We start from the raw sequence: 23,043 nt of genomic DNA, 5'->3' as shown, positions 1-23,043 counted from the left end.
TTTAGAACCAAATAATAGTATAACAATTCCAAGACAGTTCTACCTTCAGTTGCATAAGCCAAATGTTGATGAGAACTCCATCTCTGACTCTAGGCATGCTTATTTAGAAATAAGTCATTGAGTTGAATGGAACTTAATCCCAGGTAAGGGTGTATTGCCGTGAGCTGAGTATTAACATACTTTGGACTTAGTGTTCCCATTTTTTTCTGCAAATCCTGCCCCCAAAAAACAGTTAAGGTAGGATTGCCATATTCCCAAAAGTGAAAATTTGAACGAAGTTTTTGAGCTTTTTTCTTCTTGGGGGAAGGGGAGGAGAGGGGGGGCAAAATTGTTGGGAATACACATACACACTATGTTTTTAGGCTTTTAAAATGATTTTAAAGCATTTCTTTTTTAAAAAGAAAGCTCTACTTGCCATACATCTGGGTTTTCCCAGACATTTTGACGATTCAGCAAAAATCCACCTGGACGCCATTTTCAGAGCCCAAACGTTAAGGACTTAGTCATGACTTAAAGAGTAGAACCACTAGAGGTTAGAAGATTAAATATATTTACTGTAAAACAGTCTTGTGCAACTTATCTATCTGTCAGGTACAACCCAAAATGTGTTTAGTCTGGTTTTCAGTGTCCCATTGTACCAACAGAATCAGAAGACATGTCCATTCACCAATTCACTGTTCTCTTCTTTGGCTTTTTGCTTCACCTCATTCAACTGCAGCTTCAGCTTCTCAATCTATTAAAGAAAGAAAATGAGAAAAAATCAATCATTTTATGGATTGGAAAAACGCAGTGACTGCATCCCAGACTCTGTTCAGGTCAACCCACTAAATGCTCAGGGAAGGAAATTTTACATAAGCTTAGTGGTCTCAGAAGTCAGGACTGACTGAAATACCTTGTGACTTGAAAACACTTTCTCTTAATTCTAGGAACTGGAAGAGGAGTTTCTGGTGTTACTAGTATTGGGAAGGATGTACTCTACATACACTCAGGTGTCCTAAGTTTACAAATGGCACTATTTTCCCCCATTAGGCCCCACCACAAGGGTGTTGTTGTGGCACTTTTAGTTGGTGTTTGGTTGGTTAAAAGAAAAATATAGTTATATAGAAGGAGAATTCCTGGATGCCTGGATCCAGTTTTGAGGCGACTGCTCTTTGGTGAGAGAATCCCAGCAGTGATTTAAAATTACAAAATATGCAGCCAAGTAAAGTGTAGAAATATAGGTTTAAACACTTCCTTCTAAGATGTTTCCAAAGTTCCCCCCTTCCTTTAGCATAGAAAAGATACCATATGTTTGGTAAGTTAAAATGGTTTACTTGCAAACTCTTCAAAGGTCAGGTTCATATGTTTTTCCATACAACAGTCAGAAAACACAGGCAGTAAAACTTAGGTTCCAAAATAGTAAGTGATTTCTAAATTATTTGTATAGAAACACAAAGATGGCTTGTTTAAGTCACATGGTCTAAGGCTGGAGCAACCAGTCCAGACCTCCTTACTGGTAAGGGCTCACATGGTGGAATGGAAGAACAAAGAGCTTTCCCAAGGTGAGGGTGTGTGACCTAGCTAAGCCTGGCAGGACAGCTTAATCTATAGTTTTGGTCCCTCCACACATTAATTAGATTTAAGCATGTTAGTTATATGAGGGTGATTATTTGATACTTTTGTTCTCCGTATCTTTATTTGCAAAAGTGCTACAGTAGAAAGGGTATTTGCTGTGAAAGTCTTACAGCCAGTGGGCTGAATGAGTAGACTGTTAAATTGTAAAGGAAAGCCAAACTATACATACTGAATATTAGTACTTTTGTACTATTGATTCTGAATACCAATGGAAAATGAAAGGATAATAATTTTGGCAAACACTATCTGTTGCAAAGAAAGAGAAGCTAAACAGTATTGAGGAGAAACACTTTCCTCCTCATCTAGGTTATTTTTCCCCTTAAAAAGCGTAGCAGTGGTGATTGCTCTGAAATTCTAAGTCACCTCTCCATTCTGAAGGTACAAGCCATGAGACAGGTGTGGGGAACCTTTGGCACTCCAGATGTTCCTGAACTACAGCTCCCAGTCTTTGGCCACTCTTGTGTTAGCCTTTGGCTAAAAAGACAACATCTGGAGGGCTAAAAGTGTCCCACACCAGTTTTAAGAATGCCTTCATTATTATTTTTGTGGGTTTTTATGTGTACACGCACACACACCTATACAGTGTTTTTTTCGGGGGGACGACGCATAACCCTAAACATTTTGTGCATCTAAGTTTGGCCTCATTGAGGCGCAGTATTTCAATATGAGTAGGAAAATGAGAGTACCCCTAAACATGTTTTTGAAAAAGAGAGCACTGCATATATATCTGTGTATTAAAACCGTGGTGGAACTAGACAGATTATTCTGAATTAGCTCGATGGGCTGGAAAGATCGTAGCCTTCAACGTTAAGGGGTAGCAACTCTGCAAAAGGAGGAAGAAGTTCGCCTGCTGTTCCGCACCTACCAGATCTTCCTTTTCCACGTCCTGCCTTTTGAGGTAGCCGATCACGTCCACCGTGTCCCTCTCCAGCCGCCGCTGCTGCCGCTCCAGCTCCTCGTTGTTCAGCGCGAGGCGGCGGGCGGCGGCGCGGTACTCCTTGCGGGAGACCTCGGTCACCTCCAGCCTGGCCTCCCATAGCGACGCCGCAGCTTTAGCCCTTTCGGCCTCGGACTCCTCCTTCAGGGCCTTCACGTCAACCTTCTTGCCGCTGCCGCCGGGGCCGCCCTTCTTCCCCCTGAAGGAAGGGAGCGACACCGTGCCATAGTAGGGTCAAGGGGGTCCGGGCGACTCTCGCTCCCACCCCTGCTCCCACCCCCACTCTCTACAGCCCGCCAGATTTGCCCGAAGAGGTGGGTCCCAGCGCCCGCATCCCCCCCGCCCGCCCCCGTTTCCCTAGCTACCTACTTCCCTCCTTTCGCCGCTTTCCCCTTCCCTTTCCCCTTCATGTTCCCCCTATAAGCCACGCCGGTGTTTTCCCTCGCGGCGGCCCGTTGCTACGGCAACCGAGCGTCGCGGAAAGATGAGAGCTAAGGCGCGCGCGCGCGCACGAGAGGGAGAGACGTCACGCGCGGTGTGTTGACGTGACACGCGGCACCGGCGAGATGTGGAAGGTTGAGGGCTCTGACAAGGCGGTGAGTGGAGAGGTCTGGACGGGGCAGTGCGTGGAAGTTCTTTCTCGCGCGCGGGCCGAGCCCTGGCGAGTTCCCCCTGCCCTGACCTTCCCGACGTGCAGCCTTGGCTCTAGTCTCTCCTGCTTCGGCAGCATTTGCCCTGTCGATACTCCGGCGGAGTTTCGAGCAGTGCACTCGAATGCGTGCACACCCGACACGCGTCTTTCGGTAGGAATCCGGAGCTTCTCGACTCGGAGAGACCATGCCTCCCGTTTCAATGTGTTGCATACAAACAAGCGAAAGCCACTTTGCCCGTTTAGAGCAACCACGAGGAAATACGTAGTTGTTTGCAGCATCAGTTGAACGTGTAATTTCACTACTTACAAAATTGGTTTGCTCAATGGGTTACGTCTTGGAAAGAGTGTTGCTTTTATTCTCCAGTTCTAGTTATGCCAGTGCCTCCTGAAATCGAGGTGTAGTATTCTAGGGGTGCTGTGATAAAGCGCATTTCAAGCAGTCGCATCATCTACTGCTGCACTGTGGCAGTGCCCGCTCCGATCAGCACAGTGTGACATAAGATGATGAGTCAAAAATAGCTCTTTGTTTTCCCCTGTTCATGAATTGACTTTGTGCCTCCTCCCCACCCTCCACCCCATCTTTCTTTTGCAATGAACATTCATCTTGGTAAATTATTTTCTAATTCAGCAATGATTTTTATTGAAGCTTTTGCCCTACTGAAATATGCCCCTTGAACTTTACTGGGGCAAGGGGGGGGGGAACCAACCAAGGCATATTTTCTTGTTTGCCTTAGATAAATGATAGATAGAAGGTGGCTGGCTTGAACTTTAACATGTAACTCCTGCTTGCTTAATAGCTGAGCATTTTTAGTTGCACTTGCAAATAAAGCCGAGAAATAGGTGAGTGAAGATGTATTGGAGCTGCTTTGCTAGTTATATTGCTTTGTGGGATTGGAAGAAACTGCCTAAATTTCAGGTCTTGGGTTGAATATATAGTTGTCATGATTGCCATCAAATAAAAACTAAGAGATGCAATATTATGTTTCTTTGCATATACTGTACTGTAATGTAATTGATGTGCATGGTGCTTTACAGATACAAGATAACTGGTCCTATCCATTCCTGAGGGGGCTTACATTCTAAGCAATTGACCACAGGTGACCACAGATAAGATGGAGGGAAATACAGGCAGGAGTAAGCAGGGGAAGACTATGTATCTATTTCAGTTACACATTCTTTGGGTTTGTGGTAACTGGGAATGGGGATTAAACAATTGTGCTAAAGGCTTTATGGAAAAGATGGGTTTTGAGGAGGGCTTTGAAAGAAGTAAGAAAGGTAGTATAACAAAGGTACACTGTTTAAGTGCAGCTGGATTCATTGTTCCCAGATTTCTAAGGAATCCAACTCAGCCTAATTGCTTTCTAACCATTGTTGCTCAGCCCTGAACCATTTGTACGGATTATACTAAGATTTCAACATCACATGTTCCAAATTTATTATGAAATCCACTGTGGCTTGACAGCTAAGAACATAAAGTACATGAAACTTATATGTGATTTGCTCATCAATTGGACTATTGTTTATCAGTGAAGGGGTACTAGCCTAGTATGATGGCAAGTAATGAATGAGCTACAATTTCATATCATTCAATATTGCTTCATATATTACATACCGTATTTTTGCATGTATAAGACGTCCCCTACTTTTAGGGACCCCAAATTTAGAAAATTGGCATATGCACTATCCTTGTATAAGATGCCCCCAGATTTTTAACCTTATTTTAAAGTAAAAAAACCTAGTCATACACAGAAAAGTATGGTAATTATCGTGCCTTCCTTCGAAGTGCACAGAGTGGCACTTCACAGGGTAGTTGCAAGAATAAATTAGGTGTTTGGTGGATAGGTGGAACCATAATCAATTATGTCACAGTGGCTTGTGAAATCAGTTCAGCAAAGAGTGTTGAGCCCAAGTTCAACTATTGATCATTATAATGGCTATGCAGATATTTTAATCTAGGCCTTCCTAGTCTTAGTTCAGCATTGTGTTGACTACACCATACTTGCTCTGTGGTATCATATAGTACAGGAGCTTCTCCCTTAGATTTTTGCAGTGAGAGATTTTTACAGACATTCTTCTTCTTCTTTGGTGATCATTCGTAGCCAATCCATCCTAAATATCTTTGCAAAAGCTTACGAAAAACTTGGCCTATCACTCAGCATCCCAAAAACCAAAGTGCTGCACCAACAAGTACAAAATAACCCCTCTGCAGCGCCACAAATCCAACTCAGTGGTGTAACATTTTACAGACAGTCCTGTACATGTCTATTGAGAAGTAAGCTGTATTGAGTTCAATGGGACTTACTCCCAGGTAAGTGAATACAGGATAGGATTGCAGGCTTAGATATTCACTGGAGGGAAGTAAACATCTCAGTAAATGTGCTTAGGATTCCTCTGTATGCCAAAGTCTATGCTTATTAGCAGGCTCAGTGGTTGGTAACTTGGTAAGAAAACTTGAACTGTGAGTTCTAAATCCAGTCTTGGTTACAACATGAATGAGACCTAAGCTTCTATCAAGACTTGCTTAACATAATAGCTGAATCTGACTACTTTAGTTATTATGCCTTTAACAAGGAAGAAAATGCAATTAGAGCAGGTGGGTATTTATTAGAAAATACCTGTATCCAAGTTTCTAATAAATACTGGCCAGCACGATTTTGCATTTTTATTTCCTTTTTGGGCTTGTTCTGCTGGTGCAGAACAAGTTTATTCACTATTATGCCTCCAGTTCTATGATAACAATCTATGTCTTTATTTCAATCAAACTGGAGTGTGACAACATCCCAAGCTTTATATTTGAATAGGGAAACTACTCGTGGTGCAAAATAACAGTTCACTCAATGGATGTTAATGGATATTCTCTCAAAAATGGTGTTGGTTATTGGTAAAGTTGAATAAAGGATTTCACTTGTTTGCTACTGCATTTAAAACTTTGTTGTAATTTGATTTGGACAATCAATCTGCTCCTTTGTTGTTGAAGTTGCTGAAGCTGTCTTTTTAATATAAATTCTGGGTTCATGTGGCTTGGGATGTTCATTGTAAAATGAAAGTTTAGGTTTCAGATTGTTAGACCAATTTTTTTGCCATTTTGTTATGGCAAAGTATAACCTAGAATGATATTCTTATGCTGTATGTGGAGAAGAGTTTTCAACAAACTTGTCCCTAGCCCTAATCTTATGTTAAGAGGGCAACTTTATTATGGGATTTCTCTCCAGGAATACTTTCTCCTGCTCTTGGAACAAAACATACTGATCTGAATCTAGATGGACAAAGGTACTGAGGGAGAGAAGTTTAAAGATAATAATAATAATAATTTATTTATACCCCGCCCATCTGGCCGGGTTCCCCCAGCCACTCTGGGCGGCTTCCAACAAAACATTAAAATACAGAAATCCATCAAACATTAAAAGCTTCCCTAAACAGGGCTGCCTTAAGATGCCTTCTAAAGGTCTGGTAATTGTTGTTCTTTTTGACCTCTGGTGGGAGGGCATTCCACAGGCTGGGCGCCACTACCGAGAAGGCCCTCTGCCTGGTTCCCTGTAACTTAGCTTCTCGTAGCGAGGGAACTGCCAGAAGGCCCTCTGCACTGGACCTCAGTGTCCGGGCAGAACGATGGGGGAGGAGACGCTCCTTCAGGTATAATGGACCGAGGCCGTTTAGGGCTTTAAAGGTCAGCACCAACACTTTGAATTGTGTTCGGAAACGTACTGGGAGCCAATGTAGGTCTTTCAGGACTGGTGTTATGTGGTCTCGGCAGCCGCTCCCAGTCACCAGTCTAGCTGCCGCATTCTGGGTTAGCTGTAGTTTCCGGGTCACCTTCAAAGGTAGCCCCACGTAGAGCGCATTGCAGTAGTCCAAGCGAGAGATAACTAGAGCATGCACCACTCTGGCGAGACAGTCCACGGGCAGATAGGGTCTCAGCCTGCGTACCAGATGGAGCTGATAAACAGCTGCCCTGGACACAGAATTGACCTGCGCCTCCATGGACAGCTGTGAGTCCAAAATGACTCCCAGGCTGCGCACCTAGTCCTTCAGGGGCACAGTTACCCCATTCAGGACCAGGGAGTCCTCCACACCTGCCCGCCTCCTGTCCCCCACAAACAGTACTTCTGTCTTGTCGGGATTCAGTCTCAATCTGTTAGTCGCCATCCATCCTCCAACCGTCTCCAAGCACTCACACAGGACCTTCACCGCCTTCACTGGTTCTGATTTGAAAGAGAGGTAGAGCTGGGTATCATCCGCATACTGATGGACACCCAGCCCAAACCCCCTGATGATCTCTCCCAGCGGCTGCATGTAGATGTTAAAAAGCATGGGGGAGGGGACAGAACCCTGAGGCACCCCACAAGTGAGAGCCCAGGGGTCTGAACACTCATCCCCCACCACCACTCTCTGAACACGGCCCAGGAGGAAGGAGCGGAACCACTGTATGACAGTGCCCCCAGCTCCCAAACCCTCTAGACGGTCCAGAAGGATGTTATGGTCGATGGTGTCAAAAGCTGCTGAGAGATCCAGCAGGACTAGGAAACAGCTCTCACCTTTGTCCCTAGCCCGCCGGAGATCATCGACCAGTGCGACCAAGGTAGTTTCAGTCCCATGATGAGGCCTGAACACTGACTGGAAGGGATCCAAATGGTCCGCTTCTTCCAGGCGTAAAGATTCATTTTAGGTTTTGTAACTAGTCATAAAGTTGAGGGATCAAACTGTGAGAGTGGAGCTATGGAATGATAAGGAAATAAAACAAAAGGCAGAGGGCAAATGAGGTTTATGAGCGGGAGGGGTAGCACATTGAAACGGGCATAAGGGTAGAAGCAGGAGAAGGTAACAAGTCCAGTGATAATGGATTCAGATGCCAAGTTCGAACCACATGTCGGTGGACAGATATAATTAGTAGACTAGGTGTGCAAATAGTGAGGTGATGTATTATGCTGAAAAGCTGATGCATAAAGTAGTTTGAAACTTTTTAGAAATAAGAGTGTGTCACAGCTAAGTATTGACAAAATCAACCAAGAGTCTTGTGGCACCTTAACAACTAACACATTTACTTTGACATAATTTTCTGTGGACCAGAGTCCACGTCATCAGATGCTCTGTAAGGACTTGCATTTTCCCTGAACTTCTTTTTGGCAAGTTTTGCATAGGCTCTAAAACTCAACACTCTGCTCAAATAGGTAAAAGGCAATTGGCTACATTAGGTTGACTTTTTAAATTTTTAGTTTGAAAGTCTCTGTGTGATGCATTGCATTCCTCTTCTTCTTCTTCTTCCTCCCCCCTTTCCCAAATAAACTTTATTTCTGTTCTTTGACATTTTGTTTCATGAGCTGAAAATAGTATTCCTCTGGAATTTCTCATTAAATACTTCCATATGTTAGACTGCACGGTTATTAAGCCAACTCATGTATTTCAAAATTACCTCATAGAGTTCTGTGGTGTCCTCTAAGCTTTGGAAAAGTAAAACTAAAGATCATTTCCCCTAGAATATGGCTGGATCACTCTCTCTAGGATTTACCCCCTCTTCTCCCCATTGCTGGATAATCTGGGAGATTTAGTATGACTGGTAGCACCTATCAGAATTCATTTTTGGGGAAAGCCTTATATGTTATCTACTTTCTGGGTTCTTGTGAGGTTGTTTTGTGCTACCGGTATAATCAGACACAGCATTGGTTGGGAACATTAGTCTAAAAACAATTTGCATCTGATTTGAAAGTAAATGTTAATACACAAAACAAAATATATATACTGAAAGATAAATTTGAGTACAAGAAAACTGCAACTAATTCTAATCCCCCCCCCATTCTGCCTCTCTAATAATAGTACATAACTGTAGTGGAATGGTGTATTTTACCCTCCCTGATCTTTAAGCCACTCCCATCAGGAGAAGATGAGATTCCCATTGTCTGTCTTTTTGAATGACATTTGTGTTCTTTGTCTGCCCAAGCCTGCTAGTGTTTTAGTGAGGACACAGAAGTCTTGGCCTGAAAACAGCTTAGCTGAATTGAATAGATTCATGTCAATGGCTTAATTTGGCATTTGGCAGAGTTTCAACATTATCTTGAAGCTGTTCAACCAGATACTCTTGTGAGGGGGGAGGAGCATAGCTTGCATTTTTATGAAATTGTCTGGAATATTAGAATGCATCTTGAACTGTTCCGTAGACTCAAAAGATGCAGCCCCTAATGGTGAGAATCAGATTCTTGAAGTGCATTTATAGCACGAGGTGTGGCTGGGGTGGTTTATTAGGATGTTGAAAGTCTCCTGTGTGTAAGAGGTTTGGTGTAACTAATTATGCTATTGGTTAATAACTCTGCTGCAGGAACTTCTACAACTCTGCAAATCCTGATTTGTACAGCAGCTGTCCAAGGCTCCCAAACACAATGGTACTTTCCTGGGCTGCAGTCATTGCTATGTTTGCGCTTTCCTCCATTTACTGCCTAGTTTCTCACCACAGCCCAGAGCTGTGGTTTCAAGACCTCTTCCCTTCTAAAGTGTGCCCTGCAAACACCAGCATGGACACGTTATATGGCATCATGTTTGATGCAGGAAGCACAGGGACACGGATTCACATTTACACCTTTGTTCAGAGAAGCCCAGGTAAGATAACATGAGAAGGTTCTAAGCCTGTGCCGTGGGGACCTTAGATTGTGAATATATTGTATGCTTTTGCTAATTCTGATACCAATTATCTTATTCATCCTCTAAAAGTTGGAGAACTAGCTTGAGCACTTCTGTGACCAGCCATTGAAACTTAATTCTGAGCTCTGGAGTTTCTTAATGTTTCATAATCCTTTATTCTCAGAGCTTCTGTCTTGTTTTCTTTAACCTTTGATCAGTTTGTACATGTTTGCTTCTCTTCCTAGATAAAGTTCATTGTGGTTCAGTTGTACTGCCTAGTCATGCTTCTTTTGAGAGGGTATTCAATTTAAAGTGGCTTTATCACAGAAAACAGCAGGGGATTTTGGTCTGAAATGTTGTGTGTAACAGAGTGAGTTTCAGAAAGGTGGGAACTTGATAGTGGTATGAGACTTATATTAACTTCTACAGTGAATTGTTAAGAGATTATCAGAAAACTGTCAAACAGAACAAATATGTTTTCTAAAAGTTACTCTAGGCAGGGAGGGGAAGATGTTTTGTAACTTAGAAGGTGGCCTCGTTTCAATAAATGGATGAGTGGGGGGAGGGAATTGGGAAGAATCACCTTAGGACATGGGTAGGCAAATTAAAGCCCGGAGGCCAGACCCTGCCCAATCGCCTTCTAAATTCAGCCCGCAGATGGTCCGGGAATCAGCATGTTTTTACATGAGTAGAATGTGTGCTTTTATTTAAAATGCATCTCTGGGTTATTTGTGGGGCATGGGAATTCATTCATTTCCCCCCCAAAAAAATATAGTTGGGCCCCCCACAAGGTCTGAGGAACAGTGGACCGGCCCCCTGCTGAAAAAGTTTGCTGACCCCCCTGCCTTAGGACATGCTAGATAAATTTTTCAGCTCCTTATTTTGATTGCTTGGCCTTATCCAGATCAGCTTTCTTTGTCACGTTTCATCTAATTTTGTGCTCACTTGTTGCCCCAGTAATTCTTTTTACATCTGGATTTGCAGGGCTCAGAATTTCCTTTCCCAAAAGTATAATGAATTTGTCATTTTGGCTGCATTTTGAAAACCAAAGTCACAGTGGCCCATACTAGAATATTTTCTGTGTGAAAGAAATAATGATGTGTTAGACTGATGTCCTGTGAAATCAGTAAATTCCTTTTGAGAGATATGCACATGTTTGAGAAGATCAACTATTATAAAAGTTGTTTGGCTTGATTTTTGCAGAAAAACCTGCAGAGTTAGAAGGCGAAATCTTTGAATCAGTCAAGCCAGGACTCTCCGCCTATGCTGATCAGCCTGGAAAAGTAAGAAATTCTAATGGCTTTTTGTGACTATTTGGCTCTCTTCCTCCCCACTCATTCTAAATTCAGTTTTTATAACATGAAGAATAAAAAGAAAGCTTAATGGGAAGATGAGGAGGACGAAGAGGCAGGTGAGAAGTAGATGTTTTACTGTACATCAGTAGACATGGCACTTGATACAGTTTAAGAATAGGGAGGACAGGAGCTTACAATCTAGGATAACAGAAGAGGATAACAGAAGCAGGGCCAGCTCTAGGGGTAGTCTGGGTGGCGCAGGGCGCCAGGGCGCCGGCCCGGTAGGGGGGCGTCGCACGGTGCGCTGCGCCCGCCCAGCAGCCACGGCAAGAAATGGAGCGGGGCGGGGGCACCGGAGCAATCTCCGCATCACGGCCCTCAACAGAAGGAGCAAGAGGAACTTGGGGGGTGGAAGGGACAAATGTGAGTAAATGCAGTTGCATGTACTTGCAATTTAGTTATAATTGAGAGTGAACTTACCAACATTTGTGTCTTGATTTATCTCCAACTTTAGGGAGCAGAAACAGTCAGACAATTGTTGGACATGGCTAAAGAAGCTGTACCGCCCAGTCACTGGAGTAAGACCCCGGTTGTCCTGAAAGCCACAGCTGGTCTGAGGCTGTTAGCAGAGCACAAAGCCCAAGCTTTACTCTCTGAGGTAACTAGGTTGTGTTTCAAGGGGTTGGCTCATTGTGCAAAAGTTGGGGGCATACGTAACAAGCACTTTTCGGTGCTTGCCTATGTGCGTTTTTGCCTTGTTTTTTTAAAAAATACTATACCAGTCTTGTGAGAGGCACTTGTATATTCAACATCTGCTGTCACTATGTTTCTTTTTTTCCCCTTCTAAATATATATCTTTATTATTTAAAAATTATAAAACAAACAAATTACATACAAACACATATTATACTTACAAACATAAATTATATATTCCTATAACAAATGATACACAACAAACAATGAACATAAAACCTATTATTCTGTCACTTTCAAACTTACATTCTATTATCTAAATTTTAAAATGACTTCCAATTAAACTTGCTGTATTTTGTCTATTATTTAGATGTTTTCACACAGTTTTATATACATATTACTTTTTTCCTCTCTTATTCATATATATTTAAACATTTGTAATATAGATTTGTAATATACAAGGCTGGGTGAAAGCGTTCGACTTGTGCTCACCTTGATTTACCTTCCACTGCTTTTTGTACGGGGGGAATGTTATGACATCCATTCACCCACACATAACCTAGGTTTTTTTTTTTCATTTCCACAGGTCAGGGTGGTCTTTGAGGAGTCACCATTTCTAGTTCCTGATAACAGTGTTAGCATCATGGATGGATCTTATGAAGGTGGGTCCCGGGAGGCAGAAAATGGGAAGGAATTGAGGTGAGTTCAGGGACAAAGAAAAGGGAGGGGACCAAGTGAGGGAGAATAACCATGGAAGCAAGAGGGAAGGAGAGGAATCTTCCCAACGCTGAATGAAAGGTAAAATATTGCTGGAGGGCTGCATTGGCTCTTGAGCCTGAGGCTTCCTACCCCTAATCTGACCAACAATGACAGCTGGAGTGGAGGTTTCTTGTTTCATCACAAGCATGGTTTGTCAGTCAGCCTACATTTACCAAATGATCTTCAACTCACTTTCCATATCTTTGTGATGAACATTGAATTATTGTTTGTTACTTATTGGGAAGTACAGGCAAAACAGCACAGTCCCTGCCTGCACATTTGCAAGCCAAAATATTTTCTGAGATGGGAAACAGTGATCAGTGCAAAGCTATCCTACCATACTTATTGCGTGCTAAACTCAGCCTGGATCCCCCTCAGTCCACATGTTCAACATGCCAAACTGGTCAAGTGAATTGTCCCCTAAGCAGACAAGCCAGTTAAGCATGTCCACTAAGAGTAAAGATTTTTTGTGGGTTAGAGGTGAAGTCAAATATATTTTAAGAGAGGAATTGTGGAAGGTCTCAAATGGAAAACAGTGAAGGTTGATGGGGGTGGAGACTAGAACATACTCTAAACCTAGGGAAGGTTTGGAAGAGATTCTGCTTGAACAGTGGTAGAGGTGGAAACCTAGCAGCCGTGGATATCTTTCTGGATTGAATTTGGGTCTCAAGATAGATTTCAGTTACTTTTCCTTCCTTTTTGCAGGTATACTAGCCTGGATCACCGTGAACTTTTTGACAGGTAATTACTGCTATGTGATTTCAGTTTTGAGGCTTGGATAGAGTCTGTTCTGTAAAAACTGAGTAGGCAGTTGGATATTTATAGTGCACATTTTCAGTACTGAAATCCATTCAGGGCTGCTATAATAGATAACATGGTAACTCTCTGGGCATGTGGGTAGTCTTTGAACTTCTTAAATGTTCCCTGCAGGGCAGTTGTATGGCCGGAACCAGCAGACGGTGGGGACCCTGGATCTGGGAGGAGCCTCAACCCAGATCACATTCCTGCCACAGCGGGAGGTGAGGAATCTCTTGAGGTTGCCAAAATGTTGGATAATTTGGTGCAGGTGTCCCATTTATTTCATGTTTTATTTCATATAGATCTAGGCTGCTTTAATCTGGCAGGGGCAACCCAGTCAGATGGGTGGGGTACAAATAATAAATTATTATTATTATTAAATTATTATAATAATATTCATTAGGTTGTTAGGCTTCTTTGTAAAAGTGTTTTAAATACCAGAAATAATGTGAAATGGTATGTATTTGATAATGTTGCTTTTCAAGCTGTGACTGCCAAAATGTTGCAGCTTGTTCTTTAAAGTAGTGCCTGTATCTTATTATCATACATATATTCTGACCAGGGAACCTGGGTGGCGCTGTGGTCTGAACCACTGAGCCTCTTGGGATTGCCAATCGGAAGGTTGGCAGTTTGAATCCTCACGACGGGGTGAGCTCCCATTGCTCTGTCCCAGCTTCTAACCTAGCAGTTCGAAAGCACACCATTGCAAGTAGATAAATAGATACCACTGCAGCGGGAAGGTAGACAGTATTTCCATGTGCTCTGGCACTCATCAGTGTGTCCCATTGCACCAGTAGTGGTTTAGTTATGCTGGCCACATGACCTGGAAAAGCTGTCTGTGGACAAATGCTGACTCCCTCGGTCTGAAGCAAGATGAACACCACACCCCATAGTCGCCTTTGACTGGACTTAACCGTCCAGGGGTCCTTTACCTTTTTTCCTTATTGTGACCTTTCCAGCATCATCAGTTTATGACTGTGACTACATTCATTATCAACCTTCATGGAAGATTTTCTTCCTTACTACAATAGAGCAGTTGTTTCCTGAACATTAATAGCTTAAGTTTATCAAAATTCCCTTGTCTCTTCAAGACTTATGTGAATGTTATATGCTGTACAAATGTTCCACAAATGTATCTTGAAATTTATCTTGAAATTTAAAAGTCACTGAACAATCCTTTTTCATTATCCTAATTTTAGGAAACCCTAGAGCAAACACCAATAGATTTCCTTACCTCATTCGAAATGTTCAACAGCACTTTCAAGCTCTACACACACAGGTGAGTGAGGCGGTTCTGTGCAAATGACTATTTTTTAAGGACACTGTTAGATATTTGTCAGATGTGATATTGCCTTAATAATTTGTATTGCTTATTCCGGTCAGTATCTCTTGCTAGTTATCACAACCCCACATGTGTGTCTTTATTCTCATTATAATAAACAGGTAGTTTGTGGATTACTGTAAAGAACCACATGCTAACATTTCATACCTGGGCTTAGCAAGGAGGAGGCTGTTTTAGCAGAGTATTGATCTTATATCCTAGTTCATAAAATTGCCTAGTCTTGTAAGTGGGATAGGGTGAACTCCGGCTTTAACCAAGTGCTGTTTGGCCTTCTTCATTTTACAGCTATTTAGGGTTTGGTCTGAAGGCTGCACGGCTTGCTACATTGGGAGCCCTGGAAATGGAAGGTACAGTCAGACAGAATAGTTTTGTGTTTGTGTGTGTGAACAGACTTGTGTGTGTGTGGGGGGGGTGTTCATCCAACTGAGTGGGTTCATCCAGTCCCAGGAATTTGTCCTATTCAGAATTCTAATGGGAAATAGTTCTAGATCAGCTTCTGACAAGGCTGACTGTCTCTTTATCCCCTTCCTGGTGTGCATTTTCCTTTTAATGAGATTCTGCTGTCACTGAGACAGGTAACATGGCACTCTGTAGGGTTATACAAGCCAGCTCAAACAGAACCTAGGCTGTGAAGCAACAACATGAAAGATAAACTCAAAGAGGAGCCAAATTGTGGAAAGCAATTGTAGCTGCCCTTTGTGGTAGATAACTGCTTATTGAAACCAAGCCTTTGGGTAGAGGTGAGTTTGGGTTGTGATTATAAATAAATAAATAAATAAATAAGCACCACGATTACGAGCTACATTCTAAACAGTCGATATATTACTTCAGCTCTTTTAAACGGTTCAGCAACTCAGCTTCCTGTTTTCCTGGAATGTGAAAAAATTCGGGTTCAGGGGATGCTCTTCCTACTTGAGAACCTTCTAAGTATCGTCTCCTCCTTTTGATTAGCCTAGGACAGGCTTCCTCAAACTCGGCCCTCCAGATGTTTTGAGACTACAGTTCCCATCATCCCTGACCACTGGTCCTTCTAGCTAAAGACCATGGGAATCTGGAGGGCCGAGTTTGAGGAAGCCTGGCCTAGGAGTCCACTAACATTTTAATATCAAGACCCTTTGGGTAGTACATACAGCTATTATCATTTTCACATCCCATTATCATGTATGCAGTGCATTTTGCCAACTCACCCAGAATATACTTAGGTTTCATGGCCTCCATCCCAGTGTTGTACATTGCTGCCCATCTATACATTTTCAGTCAAGTTTGGCCGGGAGCAGAAGCATTCCCCAACCTGTATCTGTCTTTTCCATTTTTCACCTACCTGTTTATAGAGGACCCACCTGCCTACATAGAGTTTAGTGCAGGGGTGGGGAATATGTGGCCCTCCAGCTGTTGAATTCCAACACCCATCTGCTCCAACAACCCAGCATGACCAGTGGTCAAGATTGATAAGAACATCTGGAAGGCCAAAGATTAGCTACTCTAGTGGACTGAGCTTCCTATTTGGGGAAACAAGAAAAAGCTTGATTTTCTTCTATAAATGGACTTTAGCATTTGAACTTTTCCCAACTTCCTTTTCCTGCAAGTACCAAGGGTACTGAAAAACATAAGCATTACTGATTTCACCCGATCTATATTCTCTTTAGCATCAGATGGACGGACATTCCGAAGTTCATGTTTGCCAAAACAGCTGGAGGCAGAATGGCACTTTGGGGGAGTGAAATACCAGTATGGTGGCAACAAAGAAGGTAAGTTAGAAAGATAAAGTTTCCCAAGACTGCTGCTGCTCTGACTTTTATCTTTTATATATATAGTAGTTGGCCCTGCCACGCGTTGCTGTGGCTAATCCCTGTGACTGTCCCCACCCTGTGCCGATCCATAATGTATCCCACCCCCTCCTCCCCCCACCCCCGGCTTATGCCTGTGATTCCCCCCACCCTGTCCCGACCCATGAGTATCACGCCCCCTCTTCCCCCCACCCCCAGCTCATCCCTGTGTTTGGTCCTGACCTATCCCGTCCCCTCCTCCCCCCAACCCCCACCCAGGCGAGTCAGTACCTCCATTTGTCCTAGTCTGTAAAGGCTTCAGCCTAGTATGTAAACGGGAGCTGAGGTGCTGTTGAGAGGAAAGGTTTTATAGGTGCAGTACCAGTGTAGCCACCGCTAGACGGCGCTGGTTTGCAACCTGGTTCTTTTCCCAGCATGCATTTTTGTCTGAGTGGTGTGTTTTGAAATACGGGGTTTTATGTTGCACAGCTGTGACATCTGTCTTTGCAAACGGTATGGGCTTGCTCTCTTATTTGCATGGGGCATTGTGTCAAAATTTGAACGCAACCGGTCAAGCGGTTTTGGTGAAACGTGGATACTAACGGACATGGCCAGTTTACATTTAGATAGATAGATAGATAGATAGATAGATAGATAGATAGATAGATAATAAGATAGATAATAAGATATAGATATTCTGGTCCCAGGGAGCTTATTGCTGGGGTAATGGCTTGAAATGGTTTAGACCCAGGAAACAGATCTTCAGCTGAAAAGCTGTGCTCATTGGAGTATATTGTCCCTCTGAAGTAACATGGCCGGTCTCTTGTATTCTTATTTCATCTGGGAATCCTTGATCTGAATCTCAGTGAAGCTATCCATTGCCATAATTTATTTGCTTGATGTGAATTTTATTTTGTATGCTCCCCACTTCTAAATGTTTTGCTACTTACACTTGGAGGGTTTTCTTTTTTAAGTAAAAATCATAGGGCACAGGTGGGGAACCTGTAGCCTGGAGGCCAGTGTAACTTCCTAGGACATCAGGTGTAGTACAGTTGTAGCTTCAAAGAAACAACGAGGAGTGTTAAAGTGCACTCATTTGCCTGCAAGTGGGGCTTGCATTCAATATCTTTAAACTTGGCGCTGAATAGCAGATCTTCTGGGATTGGCTCCACTCAAGAGACTCCGGAACAGAAGTCTTGAACGAAGCCATCCCTGTCACAAGCAGGGCTTGCTCGTGGCAGAGAAAGCACTGCATGATACTTCTTTTGCAAGTGCACCCTGCAACTGCATGGGAACATTTTCCCTTTGCTGTCGCTCGCTTGGAGTGTGATAAACTTTCAAAACTGACCCATAGAGGATAGGCCAGTTCTAGATTTGATTTATTGAAAACAGGAAGTTCTTAAATCGTGGATTAAAGGAATACCTATTTTTTTATTTAAGGACAGAGATTGGGAGAAATAGAGCTGGGAGATGAGTCAGAGAGTCATGAAGATACAGAGGCTCTAGTCAGGAAGAGGTGGTGTCAAGATAAGACCTCAGCTATTTTGCACAGGCAATAGCAGTCAGGAAGCTTGTTTTGTTCGCATTGATCTTTCTGTGCTACTTCTGCCGTGTGGGGACTTTCTTTTTTTCTAATATTTATTGAGTTTCCATTTCAGATTGCAGCAGGGACAGAACATAAATTTTAGGTCCAGGAAGACAGCATTCCTTTCTCCTCTGGCTACTGTGGCCCTGTTTGCACATCATGCTAAGCCAAAAGGAGGCTTAGCACAAAAACCCGAGTGAGTGGGCTCCCAGAGATCACAGCCATTTCACTCTTCCCAGTCATTTTGCTTCCATGCCCTGCTTGAGTTAAACCAGTTTAGCTTAGCAGGGGTCAGCAAACTTTTTCAGCAGGGGGCCGGTCCACTGTCTCTCAGACCTTGTGGGGGGCCGGACTATATATATTTTTGGGGGGGGATGAGCGAATTCCTGTGCCCCACAAATAACCCAGAGATGCATTTTAAATAAAAGGACACATTCTACTCATGTAAAAACATGCTGATTCCTGGGCCGGATTTAGAAGGTGATTGGGCCGCATCTGGTCCCCGGGCCTTAGTTTGCCTACCCATGGCTTAGGATGTGATCTCAACCCAGGCTTGTGGTTTAGTGTTGTCCAGACTAAGCGCAAATTCTAACAAAGTTTTGTCCAGGAGAGCTGAATCACAATCCCAGTTTTGGATATGGTAAGCCATGGGTTAGCTCGGCATGGAACAGATGCAAAACGATCAGGGAACGAGCAAAGCAGCCACCATCTCCTCTCCAAGCCAACACGTTTGTGCTAAGCCATGGTTTGGCTCAGTGTGGTGTGCGAACCAGGCAAATGAGTCACTTCTGCTCCATTAGAAGGCCAGTTATTTGGATCACAAGGCTGTGCCAATACTGCAAAGCTGTCAAGAAAGACCATTTACAACTGTTGCACTTTCCTTAATTTCATTGTTAGCAATTCTGCACTTATCTGCAATGGGATTCATGACATGTCGAACTTACCTTTGTGTGTTTACCCTGCCAGGAGAAACGGGATTTGAACCTTGCTATTCTGAAGTGTTGAAGGTGGTAAAGGGAAAATTGCATCAACCAGATGAGATTCGGCACAGCTCCTTCTATGCCTTTTCCTATTATTACGATCGGGCTGTGGACACCGCCCTGATAGGTGAATAGCAAACATCTGAAATCTTGCTTGAGCTCAATGACCCTTGGGGAATGAATGCCCCTCTTTCAGTCAGTCACCTACACGATGGGACTCGATGAGCCATTCCGGACGCTCCTCTATTCATGCAATGAATGCACACTCGCCGTTCATTTGTTGCAGGAATATCTTATTATCCCGGCACTGGAAGTATATATTGTATCTGGAGAAATATGATCCCCCCCAGCCCAGATAGTGTATCCATTGTGAATGCTGTGTAGAATGTGGTTGCACCAGATGTCACTGGCACCTATTGAATATCACGCGCATGAGCAATGCAGCCAGCACCACTTTATGAACCTTTTAAAAAGTGCTTTCCCCTTTTCAGTATAAAGTGTGGATGCAGATGGTTGAGGATAGTGCAAACGTACCGGTAGCGCTTACAAAAGAATTCCTTTAACCTCTGGAGGAGCCTTAACAATAAAGGAGTGTTTTTGCATGCTTCCTTCTATATAAATGATTGGTGTTCCTTCATTCATTCCTATGGAGAAAGAATTCAGCAGCACAGTTGGTTGGGCAGGTGCCACTTAGGCTTCAGTTCTGCCAGGCTATCATGGCTCAGAGGGTCACCAACCTTTTTGAGTTGATGGGCACATTTGGAGCTTTTGAGGGGGGGGCTATCACCTCCTCTAGTTGCATCTCTCCCAACAAAATGTGTGTTTGTACAAGCTTTTTGTTTTTGGGTCTTGGTAGGGCCGAAGGAGGAGGTACTCCTCCTCGCTTCATGACAAAGGGGGCAGTAAGTAGGGGGACAGCGGCACCAGAAGTCCTTAAGTTTGCTGCTTTGCCCATAACTGCTATACTGGTGCCCATGATCCGAGTTGAAGCTAGTGCACAACTTAAATGTTTGTCATTAATGTTTGCTGTACAGTATCTTGCTTTCCTAATCAGTCCACCTTCCCCTACCAAGGGTGTGTTCCACAGGCCAGTGACAGGACTCTGTGTCAACAGACTATTTCCATTAGCTACTCTACAGTGTATTGGGTTTCTTTGGCAGACACACACAGCTTCCTTCATAGACCAATTGACATGGAAAGGAAATCTAAGAGAAGAAAATGTGAAAACCATTGCTCTATGGACCATATCTGAATCTCCCAAGCACCACACTGTAACTCATTTAAATGTTTAGGAGTGTTTTTTTTGGCAGCATCCCGTGCCATCTTAAATTGATCAGGAAATCCTGCTATAGCTTGTATTGGGCAGACTACTATGCTTGCCAAGAGAGATAAGTGCTTTATCAGACTTTCACAGTATCTCGTAGCCAGAGGATGACCCTTATCTTTTGACATTTCAGATTATGAGAAAGGCGGTGTTCTCAAAGTGGGAGACTTTAGAAGAAAAGCCAAAGAAGGTAAAATGTACTCTGAGAGTTGAATTAGGGTACTTCCAGTTAATGGAGCAGTAGTGGTGTCACTTTGAAATAGTGCCATGTGAGGGTGTATTTTAGTCACTAACTGACATTTGAAATGTCAAACCATTGGTGTTTAGAGACAAAGTAGGGCTAATGGTTTGATCAGAATAAAGGTTTTCGAGTAACTGCTTAAGAAATTAGGAATTCGCTCTGCACTTTTGAATTCAGAAAACAACTATGGAATAGCCCTGAAATATTTCAGGGCTAATCCATAGATGGCTATTTACCAGAAGGTTGGTGGTTTGAGCCCACCAAAGGATGGCTGTGGGTAGAATTCCTGCATTGCATGACCCTCGGGATCCCTTCTAGCTCTATAATTCTACGAGTCTATGATTTTATAAGGGCAAGTAAGCCAGTCTACAATCATTTCAACTACTTGCATAGATTATGTATTCCAATAACGTGTATTCAGATATATATATATATATATATATATATATATTACACACACACACACACACTGTATATATATATATATATATATAGAGAGAGAGAGAGAGAGAGAGAGAGAGAGAGAGAGAGAGAGAGAGGAACCATTTAAAGTGCAGTCTTAATATGGCCAGCAAGTTCCTCCCTCTTCCAGGTAGAAAATATTCTACTTTGGAGTAGCTAAAAACATACTAAACAATTAAGGGATTGGGAACAAGTAGAGCAGTGTTTCTCAACCTTTTTTGGGCCACGGCACACTTGTTCTATGAAAAAAAATCCCGCGGCACACCAACTCTGTGCCGCCCTATATTTAGTTTAGTTTGGAGGGGAGACGTAAAGCATGCCACTGAAGAACTGCTGCGCGGTAGCCAGGCGGACCCACCAGGCACAGAGCCTGCGGAGTGAGCGGGGACACGTTAGACGGCACGCACAGACCCCAGGCGGGCAGACACGGGCGCGCAGCTGCCGCCGCCTCCCTCCCAGCCGCCCCAGGCAGCCGCCGCCGCTCTGGCCCGGCGAAGGGAAGCCCTGCGCAGCCTTCCCCGCCTGCCTCCTCCTCCCCAGGTGGCGGCGGCGGCGCCCTCTCTGGCCTCCGGCTGGATGCCGACTCTAAATTTTGCCGCGCCGTGCAGCGACGAGAAGGGCGATTTGCATTATCACGTGCCTCGCTTCCTTTCCGGCGGGTCAGTGACGTGACAATGCAAATCACCCTTTTCTTCGCGGCACACCAGCCAGCGTCTCACGGCACACTACAGTAGTGTGCCGCGGAACACCGGTTGAGAAACGCTGAAGTAGAGGAGTGATGGCTCTAAACTCAGTTTATTATTGCACTTGCACCATTTGCCATAGTTCTTGTTCTCGAATGCTCCTAAAGCAGCATTTGAAACCAATTCATGCACAAGAGTAGCACAGATGGGGATGAACAAATGTGGAATGACCTATGGGACCATAGATGTCCAAGTCGTTGTGGTTCGCATTCAGCTAGAATTACATTTAATAGTTTTTGTGATAATATTGTGATAATATTGTTTATTTTTGAGTCACTTGCTCCAATACTGGTGAATATTCTTCTCATTTTTTTCTTTGAAGTGTGTGACAATCTGGACAGCTACCGCTCTGCCAGTCCTTTCCTTTGTATGGATCTCAGTTACATTACAGCTTTATTAAAAGAAGGATTTGGATTTGTAGACAATACAGTTTTACAGGCAAGTAAAAATGGTTGAAAGAAGCCTTGGTTGAAGATTTTATTTTATTGACTAGTTGTTGGTACTGGTACTTCGTTCTATATGCTTTGGTAAAATGGGTGGGTGAATCTACATTTTACTTATTTTAGCACGGTAAAGAATACTGCTACTGCTAAAAGTCCTTGCAGCTCCTTTTTTTTTTCCTAGTCAAATGCAGCTCAAACTTAACAGTATGGGATTTTAATGAAGACTTTTATTATTTAAACTCATAACAGTAGGAAGTCACTGTTCATTAATAAGTAGTTGCAGTGTAGTAGTTAACTCCCTGTTTAAATCGACTTGAATGCTGCTTGTGTCCAGTACTGTAGTCAGATATCCTTGCTTGAGATCTGACTTGCAGTTATTTTTACTGCAACTGTACTTTCTACAGTATCATATCCATCTGGAGTTATACTGGAAAATATACTCAGCCTATACACTAAAAATGTACTCTGCCTATTTGGGCACAATATTGAGTATGATGCGTGGTTGAAACTGTGGAATCAAACATTGAAGTTTACAGCATGTACTGCCTTGAAAGAAAATGTTTTGAAGATGATGTATAGATGGTATTTAACACCAGTAAAATTGGCTAAGATGTATAGAATGAGTAGTAAAGCTTGCTGGAAATGTAAAGAAAAAGACGACGAATTTTACCATATGTGGTGGACATGCGATAGAGTTAAAAGATTTTGGGAAATGATATATAATGAATTGAAAAAGATTTTTAAATATACCTTTCCCAAAAAACCAGAGGCATTTCTGTTAGGAATCATGGGAGGGGAGA

General features: G+C 43.1%; 2 protein-coding genes across 5 annotated transcripts in view; one reads left to right on the top strand and one right to left on the bottom strand.

Annotated features, from left to right (window-relative positions):
• The window catches only part of BBOF1 (basal body orientation factor 1), a 14,041-nt gene extending 10,971 nt beyond the window's left edge, over positions 1-3,070 (bottom strand). Inside the window, exons 1-3 of one of the 2 annotated variants that reach the window (XR_015950556.1) lie at positions 2,921-3,029; positions 2,480-2,750; positions 668-733 (exon numbers count right to left, since the gene is read on the bottom strand). Coding sequence is in view for 1 of the 2 variants with exons in the window: in XM_035097230.3 (XP_034953121.2) it covers positions 668-733; positions 2,480-2,750; positions 2,921-2,961 (378 nt within the window). In the remaining variant the exon portion in view is untranslated. Of the gene's footprint in view, positions 1-667; positions 734-2,479; positions 2,751-2,920 lie in introns of both variants that reach the window. The other variant, XM_035097230.3, reaches the window with a different exon arrangement.
• Positions 3,064-23,043, top strand: part of ENTPD5 (ectonucleoside triphosphate diphosphohydrolase 5) — a 23,106-nt gene continuing 3,126 nt past the window's right edge. Inside the window, exons 1-13 of one of the 3 annotated variants that reach the window (XM_035108748.3) lie at positions 3,064-3,147; positions 9,514-9,791; positions 11,016-11,095; positions 11,622-11,765; positions 12,387-12,462; positions 13,265-13,300; positions 13,490-13,578; positions 14,557-14,636; positions 14,985-15,046; positions 16,346-16,447; positions 19,017-19,157; positions 20,488-20,544; positions 22,123-22,238. In XM_035108748.3, coding sequence (XP_034964639.1) covers positions 9,575-9,791; positions 11,016-11,095; positions 11,622-11,765; positions 12,387-12,462; positions 13,265-13,300; positions 13,490-13,578; positions 14,557-14,636; positions 14,985-15,046; positions 16,346-16,447; positions 19,017-19,157; positions 20,488-20,544; positions 22,123-22,238 — 1,200 coding nt within the window. In that variant the 5' untranslated portion in view covers positions 3,064-3,147; positions 9,514-9,574. Of the gene's footprint in view, positions 3,355-9,154; positions 9,380-9,513; positions 9,792-11,015; positions 11,096-11,621; positions 11,766-12,386; positions 12,463-13,264; positions 13,301-13,489; positions 13,579-14,556; positions 14,637-14,984; positions 15,047-16,345; positions 16,448-19,016; positions 19,158-20,487; positions 20,545-22,122; positions 22,239-23,043 lie in introns of those variants that run through there. The other 2 variants (XM_035108738.3, XM_088672132.1) reach the window with 2 other exon arrangements.

Source organism: Zootoca vivipara, chromosome 1, assembly GCF_965207765.1.
Source record: "Zootoca vivipara chromosome 1, rZooViv2.hap1.1, whole genome shotgun sequence".
Classification (NCBI taxonomy): domain Eukaryota; kingdom Metazoa; phylum Chordata; class Lepidosauria; order Squamata; family Lacertidae; genus Zootoca; species Zootoca vivipara.
Note: the sequence above shows the minus strand (reverse complement) of the source record. Positions and strands in the feature narration are given on the sequence as shown.